This window comes from Carassius gibelio, chromosome B8 (assembly GCF_023724105.1).
Source record: "Carassius gibelio isolate Cgi1373 ecotype wild population from Czech Republic chromosome B8, carGib1.2-hapl.c, whole genome shotgun sequence".
In the NCBI taxonomy this organism is placed as follows: domain Eukaryota; kingdom Metazoa; phylum Chordata; class Actinopteri; order Cypriniformes; family Cyprinidae; genus Carassius; species Carassius gibelio.
Window position 1 is genome coordinate 17,038,855 of NC_068403.1, and position 13,023 is coordinate 17,051,877.

At 35.9% G+C, this 13,023-nt stretch overlaps 1 protein-coding gene across 2 annotated transcripts in view; it reads left to right on the plus strand.

The window, feature by feature from the left end:
* oxct1a (3-oxoacid CoA transferase 1a) overlaps positions 1–13,023 on the plus strand; it is a 39,672-nt gene that overhangs the window by 13,998 nt on the left and 12,651 nt on the right. For both annotated transcript variants that reach the window (XM_052563880.1, XM_052563881.1), the window contains exons 8-13: positions 2,934–3,041; positions 3,154–3,268; positions 3,616–3,710; positions 4,602–4,650; positions 4,788–4,860; positions 6,417–6,492. In XM_052563880.1, coding sequence (XP_052419840.1) covers positions 2,934–3,041; positions 3,154–3,268; positions 3,616–3,710; positions 4,602–4,650; positions 4,788–4,860; positions 6,417–6,492 — 516 coding nt within the window. The remainder of the gene's footprint in view (positions 1–2,933; positions 3,042–3,153; positions 3,269–3,615; positions 3,711–4,601; positions 4,651–4,787; positions 4,861–6,416; positions 6,493–13,023) is intronic.

Below are 13,023 nucleotides of genomic sequence, written 5' to 3' on the forward strand. Positions count from 1 at the left end.
TGATCACAAAGTTCATCCAAAAATTTGTATGTCTTTTAAATGCTTTTAAATGTCTTTTTAAATGATTTTCTCTGTTCCATGAAACACAAACAGGGTTTTTTTATCAGGATGTTGCACACTCTATTGGTTGTTGTGCACCTTGTAACTGATCACCATTTGCAAATATTAAAGCTGCACAAATTAAATATCAATTACAACATTTGGAGTATAATAACTGGTTTGTTATTAGTAATGGTAAAAACCATCTCTTGTTTTTCGTAGCTGGTTACAAGTGCCACATTTGAATATGCAAACAATAAAATTACACAAATTAGATATTAATTATTAGTATGGAGTATTCATAATTAAGCACCAGGTTTGTAATTAGTAATGTTAAACACTATTTATTCTTTAGTTTCTCATAACTACAGTATTTACAAGTGCCAAATTTGTATATGCAAATATTTAAATTGCATAAATTAACTAGTATTAGAAATGAATCACTAGGATTGTTATTAATAAAGTTAAACACTATTGGTTCTTGTTTCTAATAAAAAGGTTAGAAGTACCAAATTTGAGCAGCGCTTATTTGATTACAGCTGTTACCGGGGAAAGCGCTATATCTCTGCTCCAGCAGTGTCTCCTGCTGGCAGAGAATTCACTTGCATTCTGTGGGAAACGCTGGTATCTGTCAGTAAACAAACAAAAAGCATGCTTCAGAACTGTTTTTGAAAGGTGCTTAAGTTTTGAGCCATGTATTATTACTCTAAATTTGGCTACTACTAGTATTACTGTCTTGTAACTTATCAGCAAAAAAAACCCCAAAACAAATCTGCATCATATATGTGCAAACAGCTGCCTTGGTTTCGAAATATTGGCATTGGTATCGGCCAGGCAAAAACCCATATCGGTCGACCTCTGTTAAAATAGCACAAATATAATATTCACTAGTATTGTGGTGTTAATGAATTCTGGATAGTTGACCCAAAAATGTCATTATATTTTGTCATTAATTACCCACCCTCATGTCGTTCCAAACCCGTGAAACCTCTGTTCATCTTCGGAACACACTTTAAGATATTTCGGATGAAATCTGAGAGCTTTCTGACCCTGCATGGACAGCAACGCAAAGGTATTAAGAACATCGGCAAAATAGTCCATGTGACATCAGTGGTTCAACCGTCATTTTATGCAGCTACAAGAATCCTTTTTGTGCGCAAAGAAAACAAAAATAATTGAACAATTCAGTCTCCGCCACGTGTTTACAGGAGCACAAATCTGTGTTTCGAAGATGAACAAAGGTCTTACAGGTTTGAAACGACATGCGGGCGAGTAGTTAATGACAGTTTTCGTGGGTGAACTATCCCTTTAAGAATGGTTATAATTTTCTTGTTTTTTTATTTTTGTTTTTTTACAATTAATCACTTTGTTATTAATAGTTGTCATTTTTGGTAGTGCTAATTGTATGTAAAAGAGCTACAGTATGTGCACATTCTGCCAAACATCTCTGTAAAAAAGGACTTTTAGAGACTTGAGTTTAAGATTACTGGTTACGGAAAGTTTGTGATTTATGTTTATTTATTTTTTAAACTGTCAGCACTTCATTCCCTGCTTCTCATATCCTCTAGTCTCCAAAGAGAGATAAGTTAACTTTTTACCATTTGCAGGGCAAACCCTCCTCAATCAGGCTGCTTGTATGTGACAGCTTTATTATTCCCTGTAAGCTCCTCAAAGCTGCCCATTTCAATGCTGTGTGAAGGTAAAATCAACATCTCGGAATTCAGAATAAAAGCTTTTACTTGCATCTAGTGTAAGGCGTCTCTACCATTTTCTGGGGCAGTTTGACCTACAGAATATGGTACGTTTTTCAGCTGTAATGGATCCCAGACAGGGAGCTGATGATAGATGATGATACAGGGCACTGAAGAATTGTTTGACACTGAAATGTCATCTAGCCTGGCATCCATTTAAAGCGCAGGTTCTCAACCCCACCCAAGAGTTGTGAGTCTTAAAAAAAAAATGGGTTGTCAGGAAATTTAAGGAGAGAGTTCACCCAAAAATGACTGACCCTCATGTTGTTCCAAACCCGTAAGACCTTCGTTCATCTTTCGAAACACAAATTAAGATATTTTTGATGAAATCTGAGAACTCTCTGACCCTGCATGGACAGCAGTGCACCACCATTGTGGTAAGAGTATCACGATGCATGCACTTCCACTTAATGTGAACAACACATGTGCATGGCGCTGCTGCTTACGTTAACATGCACATGTGCCATTAACATGAAGCAGAAGCACATGCATCGTGATACTCTTCCCACAATGGCGGCACGCCACAGGATTAGGTGGAGAAGTATTGTTGAATAAAGTATATATTTTTTTGTTTTCTTTATGCACAAAGATTTCTCGTAAAATGACATTTGAAACCCTGATGTCACATGGACTATTTTACCGATACTTCTTTTTAAAAGTCTGTACACACTTGTGATCAATTTAATGCATTCTTGCTGAATTAAAGTATTACAAAAAAAATTTCAGATAAATAGGCTAAATATCTGTGTTCTGTTATTGCACAAAATTATAGTCATCCAAAAAAATGAAACTCGCGGATTATGCAAAATAACCAATATATTATTCATTGCAGGTGATCTGAAGTCTGATAGTGCTTTAAAAGGAATGAATATAGAGAAGCAACTTGCCATGCTGACAGTACTGAAAGACTCTTAGCGCGCTAAGTGCTACGTATACTGTCAACATCCTAAAACTGTCTCTGAGAGGTTATGGCACCCATTTTAACCACTACACACAACATTTAAAGCTACTTCAAACAATCTTGACAGTACTAATCAACGGACAGTCAGCAATTCTGCCCATCTGTAGTTCCTTTCTTATTGCAAAGAAACATGATATCTTAATCTCATTGTCATCATCAGCTGGTTTATGTTCTGTCTTCAGGTGGAGGAGATTGTAGACGTGGGCACGTTTGCAGCAGAAGACATCCACATCCCCAGCATCTACGTCCACAGGATTGTCAAGGGAGATAGCTACGAGAAGCGGATCGAGGTGAAGGGGCTTGACTCGTCTGGCTCGTTTCTATCAGTTTTCCTTTATCCATCTATCCTCTGTCATCATTTTTTTTTTTCTTATTGCCGCCCCTCTGTCTGACCTTTTGCAGAGGCGTACAGTAAAGAAAGGCCAGGCTGAAAATCCCAAACCCAAGAAAGACTCTGATATTGTGAGAGAGAGGATTATTCGCAGAGCTGCGCTGGAGTTTGAGGACGGGATGTATGGTATGTACAGTGTTTCAGACCATGTCACCTACATTTCATCGATTTTAATTTCACACTGAACACTGAAATTGAAATCTGTCATTATTTATTTACCCTCATGTCGGGGAATTTTGAAGAATCTGTCTTTGCCGTGCATTTACAGTGAATGGGAATTGAAGCTTTCAGAGATTAATAGAAGTGAATCACACAGCTTGTGTGCTATATTTCAAGTAAATGAAAGCTATATTGAAATTTGGTGGTGTTCTCCTTTAATTTTAACCAGTTATTATGAGCAACAATGGTTTTAATGTTTGCTAAGAATGTAATTCCTGTTTGTCTCTCATGATTATCTGTTAATGCGGTTTTAGCTAACCTGGGCATCGGAATCCCCATGCTGGCCAGTAATTTCATTAAACCAGATATTACTGTCCACCTGCAGAGTGAAAACGGCATTCTGGGGCTGGTAAGCTATCTTTTCTCAGAGTTGTATTGAATTTGCTAAATACAGTTATATATGCAGTTATACAAGCATTTGAAAAACCTGTCTGTTATGCTTTTATTGTACTTGCATTCTTGTTTATTTTAATGAAGTAGAAAATCATTCTAAAAAAGTGTAGTTGTTTTAAGTTTGAAAATTTTGACATTACTACAAACCTACACTACCATTTGGAAGTGTTTTAAATCCTTTATTAATCAAGGACACATTAAAAGTGATAGTAAAGACATTTGTAATGTTACAAAAGATTTAAATGCTAATCTTTTGAATGTTCTTTCCACGAAACTATGAAGCAACAAAGCTGTTTTTAGCATTGATGATAATAGGAAATATTTCTTGAGCTGCAAATCCGCATATTTGGATGATTTCTGAAAGACTGGAGTAATGGCTGTTTAAATCAACTTTGCTTTCATAAGAATAAATTACATTTCAGAATGCATTAAAATTAAAATAGAAATTAAAACAGAAATTATATTTAAAATTGTAATATTATTTCTGTATACATAACTATTTTTGATCAAATAAATGCAGTCTTGTTAAGCATTTGAGACTTCAAAAAATCATACCAACTGCAACGGTAGTGTACAGTACAATATATGTACAATAATGTATCTTTAGTTTGTATGATTTGTACTGTATTATTGTTTAACGTCAAATATTACCCCTATTAGATATTCAGCTGGTATCATGTATGAAAGGAACAATAATTCTTCATCTACATGAAGCAACAGTTGAATCCTTGGCTCCATTTAATTTTAATAGTTTTTATACCTTGTATTTATTTTTGACTTAATATGACTGAGTTTTGCACTCCTCATAAAATCATTCATAATTACTCTGCTTTTTTGAATAATTCAGGGCCCTTACCCAACAGAGGATGAAGTTGATCCAGATCTCATCAATGCTGGTAATAATTACCCCTGATTTTCATACTGGTAGACAGTCATACAGCATTAGCATTGCATAAATTGCCTTTTAATAACCTAATTTGTCCATTCAGAGCATTTAATGAAATCTCTTTCCATTTCACCCTCACCCTTTCAGGTAAAGAAACTGTCACAGTTCTTCCTGGAGCCGCTTATTTCTCTAGCGACGATTCCTTTGCCATGATCAGAGGGTAAGGACGAATCACAATCAAGTCTAACGTTATTTAAAATCATATATAAGGACTTTTTATATATATTCAGTGTTTTATAACCATCCCCACAAAAGATTTTTCCCAAGTTGACTCAGTAGATTGTTCCTCAGACAAGCTGAATACTTCGCCCCAGATGGTGTCACTTTAAAGAGCTCACTTAGACATTCCGGTAACAAATGTGACTTTTCATGTCGAATGAAGCGCCGTGGCTGTTTTGTGTGTAAGGGCTTGATTTGGAACTGGTAAAGGGTTGTTTGCTGGGTGTAAATGGTAAAAGTGAGGGATGGAGCGGAGACAGAATATGCAATAAGACGGCCGTGATGCTGGCTGCGCCTCGGGCCACGTTGGCTGACATTTTCAGCTGTGTCAAAACAGGTGGCTATTTTAATTGGATGCTTCTTGTACCGCTCAGTAGGGTGAGACGGCCGGAATGAAGGTGCTTTGTCTCTGCCGGGACCGTTCTGGCCTTCACGGAGAGATCGTGTGGTGCTGTCGATAAAGCAATTGACTCTTGCTGGTCTTAAGTGCGTGAGTGTGTAATTGTGCATCCTGTTTGTGTGAATATCAATTTCCTGATGACACCATTTTAAGTGGTGTTTTTCACAGTGTATTTTATTAGGGCCCAAAAGCTACTAGAGTCTAAGACCACAAGGGAAAAATATGTATATATAATATTTATATAAACAGATATATTTTATATACACTGGTCATTTTGATTCCTTCCAGATATCTGTTTTAGTGCAGTCATAAGTTTAAATTTGCATTTAATAATTCTGTTATTTTCATAGCTGTATGTTGTGCTGTGTGTGCAATAGTGCCATGTCATTTAGAAAACTCCCTGTTGATGTTTTATGAGCCTTATCGATTTATTCACAGGCAGCTGACGCCTTCTTCCCACAAGCTTCACTGTTATTTCTGTTTTCTCCATCTGCGACTCCAGCAGCGGTCATATATTTAGGCCTTAATTGTCTGGTGCAATAGGGAGCACAGTGAATGGTCATGGGGTCTTTGCGGCTCAAGGGGAGTCATGACAGCACATACATTAAGAATAGAGCACTTCCACCCACTTACAGTCTGTCTCTAGATTCACGAATAAGACCTTCTGACAATCCAGTGGTTTAGTGGTGAACTATTTCAAGCCATCTTTTTGGCATGCAGGACCTTACTACTTAAAAGATTTAGTCCAGTCTGTTAAGAATTGTTTATGTTTTTTGGATGGCCTTTTAGAATTGACAGTTTTGCATAAAGGGATACTATACCCAAAAAGGACAATTCTGTTTAATTACTCACCCTCATGTTGTTCCAAACCAGTAAGAGCTTTGTTCATCTTCGGAACACAAATTGAGATGTTTTTGATGAAATCCGAGAGCTCTCTGACCCTGGAGAACTACAACGTTTTAAGGCCCAGAAAGGTAGTAAGGACATTAATAAAATAGTCCATATGACATTGGTGTTTCATTGACAACAGACAATACACCCTTTTTCCTCCATGAAATTCATCATTTAATTAGATTTTTATTGTTTGTTTCCTCTAGGGGTCATATCAACTTGACCATGTTAGGAGCCATGCAGGTATCCAAGCAAGGAGATCTGGCCAACTGGATGATTCCGGCAAGTTCCCAGCTTCATTTCCTTGTTTATACATATAGCTGTATGACTGACTTTGAACAATAAGAGTGAAGCTGAAACAAGATTTTTTTTTCATGCTTAAATCTATCCATTTGCGTCTAACACACAAAACATTTTGTGGTTTTGCAGTTACTGTATGTTTGTAATTGCTTATAGTTGTGTCCTTCTTAAGTATTTTAAGACAAGTGTACAACCTTATCCATAGTTTCATTATGCACACATTGCTGAATCAAACTGAACTTCAATTCTTTCCCTTCTTTCCATCTGCATCCGTTCTTCAGTCTCCCGCTGAGATTAACTTGAGATCTTTCCTTTTGTTTTCTGGAAATCACTGAGCAGCTAATGACAGAACTCCCAGTGTGAAATCCGAAATGATTTATGTAGAAGATGATGTTCTCTGAAGAGCACAAATACAGATGTATGGTCTCATTTTACGCCTGTTACCGTCTCCTTTCAAGCAGAATAAAGGAGTTGTCACTCAGGTAGCGCTTGTACAAACCCATGAAGAGTTTAATTCATTTTGTAACATGGTAGTGCAAACGTGCATATCAATTTTGGTCTGTATTAGCTAAAACAAAAGCTAATCCAAATTTTCAGTATCCAAATTGGAGATTAGACAAGTCTAATCTGTATTTTTTGGGGTCACAACCCATGAGTTGAGAACCACTACAGTTAAGAACCACAACATAATTCCCAACAGTTGAAATGTACAGTAGCTAGTGATCTAACACGTACTCCAGTTAATCAGACCCACTGCATGTCAGAGCAGTTTCCTATTTTTGTGTAATTGTGTAATTCTTTCTTACAGTCATCCAAGTATTGTCTTTGCATCAGTTAGTCTGCTATTGTCCTAAATCCAAAGTCATTGCTTCCCTCTAGGTTCACAAAATGTGTTTCCAAGGCTTAATGAGAGTCGGTGTTGGCTGTGGTTTTTTGGAGCTGTTTTTCCCCTGGCTGTCACCTGTGACGCCTGGTCTTGCTGTCATTTGAGGGACTGTCGATACACAGCTGCCCTGCTTGCAGACACCTCTGCAGGGTTATTTATAGTTCTTCAGGGCCCTCGTCCTGTCACTGACTGATGCCTCCCAGCCTCCTGGCCCTCTGCGCGTCTCGCTTATCGAGTTTGGTTGAAGGTTATTTCTCCCAAACTGGCACACATGGACCATAAGATGCATTCTGCTTTCAGTGATCCCCCACTCCCCCACCCCCATCCTCGTTTTTGTGTTTCATTTTTTTCCCCTCACGTCTCCTCACTTGCACTTCAGTAAGGGCAAAATGTGAAGCATACATTGAAACGCAGAGATTACGCTCATGAAAGATGTGCTACATAATGTGTCTAAGATGCCGAAGATATGGATTGGTGAGCTGATAACATTTAAATGAATGCATTTGTCAGAGGCTTTTATCCAGAGCGACAGCAACATAGCATTCAGAGTATACACTTTGTGTGCTCCCTGAGAATCAAACACATGACATTGGTGTTGCTTATGCATTGCTTTACTATTTGAGTGCCCTGCTTTACCATTTCTACCTTCTTACAATGGAACTTCAATGGGTGCTAGCCAGGGAGAAATATATGTTATTTTAATATGTGTTCCAGTATATAAAAGTATGTTATTTGTTGATAGGTTTTTTTTGCTAAAACTATTTTATTTTATTTTATTTTATTTTATTTATGTTACCTAAAGGGGGTATATTTTAATAAATTATGCAATTATTTTATTTACTAATATAATTTGTTTTTGTTGATTTCAATAAGACTATGTTGTGATTTATTTTATTTTTTAATTTAATTTAATTTTTTCATCTAATTACTGGACATTTCGGAAATCTCAGGCTTTCTCACGTTTATATGCATATTGGAAAAAGAAAACTGGCAAACCCATAACACATTATGTACAAAGGCTTTCAGAATAAGGATGATTTTGTACACAATAGTTTTACAAAGTATTTGATCTAGGCTTAAATAGCCTTTACCAAAAGGTAATTTTAGATCCATTTATACTATTACACATTTATTTACATATGTCTGACTCTTTTCAGTCAGAAACATAAATCATTCCACTAGCTTAAACAGTGGAGCATAGCATTAGCAACGGCAAGTTCATGGCTCGATTTTTAGGGAAGTGTGCAATGTAAATATAATGCAAGTTTAATCTAAATACAACAGACCTGTAAAGACTATATTCTCCTGTGATGGTATGTTTAGGTCAGTAGCTGTACGTGGGGCCATCAGGGTACATTATCAGACATAACTAGGTTTGCATGCGGCACTAGAGTGTGCTGTTCTAAGCTGTCTTTAGCCTTTAAACTCTTAATGAATCAGACAAGCCTGGCAGACTAATTACAATAATCCCTCCAATTACTGTGGGCTCCCCGGCCACCTCTCAAACTAAAGGGACAACAGACTGTAATGTAGCCAGAGGGCCTGGAGCTGAAAGACTCATACTATCAAGAGAGGAACAGGGACATTATATGTCCCCTCCTCTTCCTTCTGCTCATCGGCTGATAGCAGCTCTCCCTTTCCACGGCATCCCAAATGGTAATGAAGACATGCTACATCAAATAGTCTTAGCATCTTCAACAGGGGGCCGGTAACAATAAAAAGCAGACGAGTTGTGTCAGGGTGTGCCAGCTTACAGTATTAACTTTTATTTATGGGAAGAAAAAACTGGTGTTCAGCTGTTATTATTAATCTTCACTTTTTGGACTATTAATCAACAAATCCCCTTTAAATACCACAGGTGTTATGATGGTGACATGTATGAAGGTTAATATTTCTTTTAACCGAGCTAACAGGTTACTAAAAACCCAGCTCTCTCGTAGATCATCATGTAAAGTCATTTCAATTCAGAATTGGCCAAAAGTGGTGTACTTTCTAAAGTCTTCTTTATAATTAATTCAAGTTTCATCAGTTTGACCCATTCCTTTGGATTTACTGACCAATTGTGAACATAATAGAGTTTGTTAGTGCCTACCTACTTTTGGTTCTGTTAGTATTTCTTCCAATTCTCACATAAATATAAAAAATAAATAAAATATTTGTTAAAGCATTATAAGCCATGAACCAAGCCAACCAGCTACAAAGGGGAATCACAGCATTACAAACTTTGATTTGAATCAAGAAAGCATTTGAAAATCAAACAAAAAGTATAAGACTGCATATTTAATGGCTTTAGTGATTCTTGTGATTCTTTCTTTGAATGTGATTTACACAGCCTTTCACCAAAAAAAAAAAAAAGATAAGGACATAAATTGTTACTTGTAAAGAACCTGTTTTAAAATCTTAGGGCTAGATTTACTAACAGCTTATACCAGCGCAAACCATCTTTTGGCATTAAAATAAGCACTGAAGAGGCATGGACACAGTTATTTTTGTGCCTTACCTCACCTGCATTTGTAGGAGTTCACATTTCAGACGCGAAATTTATGGGAGTAGAATATTAAAATGAATCATGCAACGCAATTTACTAATGTTTGTGCTCATCAAATGAATGGTATTTGTGCTGTTATTTAACTCCCCCAAAAAGAATAACTTAAAGCAAATGGTAATTTAAATGGTTCTTGGTAGATTTTTCAGCTTATTTTATGCATAACATGCACTATGATATGTTTTGTTCATTATTCACACATCTATTTTGTATTTTGCAGCATTTTGTGTATGGCTGAAGTTCTAATGACTTTGAACTCAAGTTGAAAAAAAAGGACCTTGCATTTTTTCCCACTGCCCACGTCTCAGTTTTTCAATGCAAAAACACATGCTGTGTGAATGGCCATTCTGACCTTTCATGTTTAATTTTATTTTTGTACTGTTGATTGTTTTCTCATCCAAATTATTTTGATGTGCTTGGGTCCTAGGAGAAAATGCCCCTGAAGCGGCAGTAATGGGGATTTTGAATTTGCGTTCGTAATGTTCCAGAGCAGCTTAATCCAGAAACAAATGTACATCAGCCTTGAGCTCTTAGAAGAGCTGATTGGCATTCATTGGTAAAGGAAAGTAGTTTATGGACAAGAAGTGGGAAAATAGAGCCATTCCTCACTTTATAGTCATGCTGTGTCTTTAATTGTAATGTACAACGCAGATGCAAAAAATGGGGGTCGAACACAATCTGAACTTGATGATATGAAATAGTCCCGCTTGCTTCCACATCCTAACACCCACACACTCTCTTGTTAAAAACATGTGATTAATGTGAACAAACTGTAGTTGGGACTCTAACTCTTGACCCTCACTAAGAAATGGCTCTTATACAGCCTTTCAGAAAGCCCAGACACAAAATTATAGTCCACTTCAAATTACCCATTACCCGATGGTACTTAAGGACACAGAAGTTGCTCAGTCTTTGCTCACTCTTCTGCATGAATCTTGTTCTCTATTCTATGTTTTATGGCTTTCAATTTAACATCTTAAAGGGATGTTTCACCCAAAAAGGAAAGTTTGATGTTTATCTGCTTACCCCCAGCGCATCCAAGATGTAGGTGACTTTGTTTCTTCAGTCGAACACAAATTATGATTTTTAGCTTCAGTTGTTGCAGTCTCTCAGTCGTACAATGCATGAAAAATGGTAACCGAATCTATGAGAGTAAAAAAATCTTGGATTTAAATCTTGGATATCCTGGGGGTAAGCAGATAAACATCTAATTTTCATTTTTGGGTGAACTATCCCTTTAACTTAGTACACTTAATTATCAGAATAAAATAAAATGTAATAAAATAAAAACAAAATTATGAAATGTATGTTTTTTTTTTAACAATAAGATTTTTATTTTTTTCATTTTTTTTATTTATTTTTATTAAAGAAGTCGCTTCTGTTCACTCAGCCTGCATTTATTTAATCCAAAGTACAGCAAAATACTGTAAAATGTATATATTTTTGTTACTATTTAAAATGTTTTCTATTAGAATATACTTCTAAAATATAATTTCTTCCTGTGATTTTAAAGCTTAATTTCTAGCACCATTACTCCAGTTACATGGTACTTCAGAAATCATTCTAATATTCTGATTTGCTGCTCAATTTTTTTTATTATTATTATTAATCTGTTGAATCTGTTTTTTTAGATCCCTTGATGAATAGAAAGATAAAAGAAGAACAGCATTTATCTGAAATAGAAATCTTTTGCAGTATTATTAATGTCTTCATCAACACTTTTGATAAATTTAAGCATCCTCTCTAAATAAAAGTATTAATTTCTATAACCCAGTGAGTTTTGAAGGATAAAGTGACACTGAAGACTGAAGTAATTATGCTGAAAATTTAGCTTTGATCACAAGAATAAATTACATTTTCAAATATATTCAAAAAGAAAGCAATTATTTTACAATATTACAATAGTATTTTGGATCAAATGAAATCAGGCTTGGTGAGCAGAAGAGAATTCTTTAAAAAACATTTAAAAAAAATCTTACTTTTAAAACATTTGGACTCACAGCTAAAGTAATTAATTCACCAAATGATTTCCCATATTTAAAATGTCCTTACAGCTCACAACAGCAAAAGAATTAAAACCCTTTCTATAGCAAACAATAGGGGAAAAAAATAAATTACGAATTATTTCCATGTTTTTGCCACAAAGTGCCATTTTATTATATACATAAAGCCAATGCTTCACATCTTGGCAGCATCATCATCTCAGGTGTGCATTATTTGCTAATAATTCAGTGAACTGCTGTGAACTATTCCTTACTTATATTAATACTAATATTCATAGTATCTTATTTGCTTAAAGGGATAGTTCCTAATTTACTTACTCATTATTTTCCAAGCATATACAGTCTTACAGATTTGGAAATGAGTCAATGATGAAATTATTTTATTTATTTATTTATTTTTTATTTTTGCAATATTTGTGCTTCAAGGTTTCTTGATATTAATTAAGGGAGAAGTGTCAGTGGCTAACACACTGCGCAGAGGAAAGCCACCGTTCCAAAAGGTTATGTTTCTGGTTAATTATATATAAAAAAAAAAGAACCTGGAATGTAATACCCTAAAGTTCACAGACTTCATAAGATGTGATAAAGAATTATACAGTTGTCTGCAGTTGTTCGGCTCTGTTAAACTACAGCCTTTTGTCACACTGTCATTAGCACTTCAGTTGTTGTCTAAGAAACGGCATTAATGCTAAACGCTATTGAATTGCCACGCATTTAAATGTCCAGCCCGTTTGTGTAGGAGAGAATGAATTTAGAGGAGCAGATAAGGATGCAAACCGACAAAAGGAAATCGCCTGAAGTGCAGGGCATAATTTCTCGTCTTCATCAGCAGTCATGAAAAGCAAGGGTAGTGTGATTTACAGGGGAAATATTTGATAAGTTGTCATGGAAACTCTGTCTGCTGTCCACTAAAGTTGCATTTTTTTTCTCCATGTGAAATATCCCCTCAGCACATATATATACACACACACACACACCCACACATCACTTCCATGTGGCACTTCCCCAACGTGTAAACAGCTCTCCTTCCAGAATGTGCCTCCTTCAAAGCCTGCATAAACGAAGGAGAATAAAGCCCA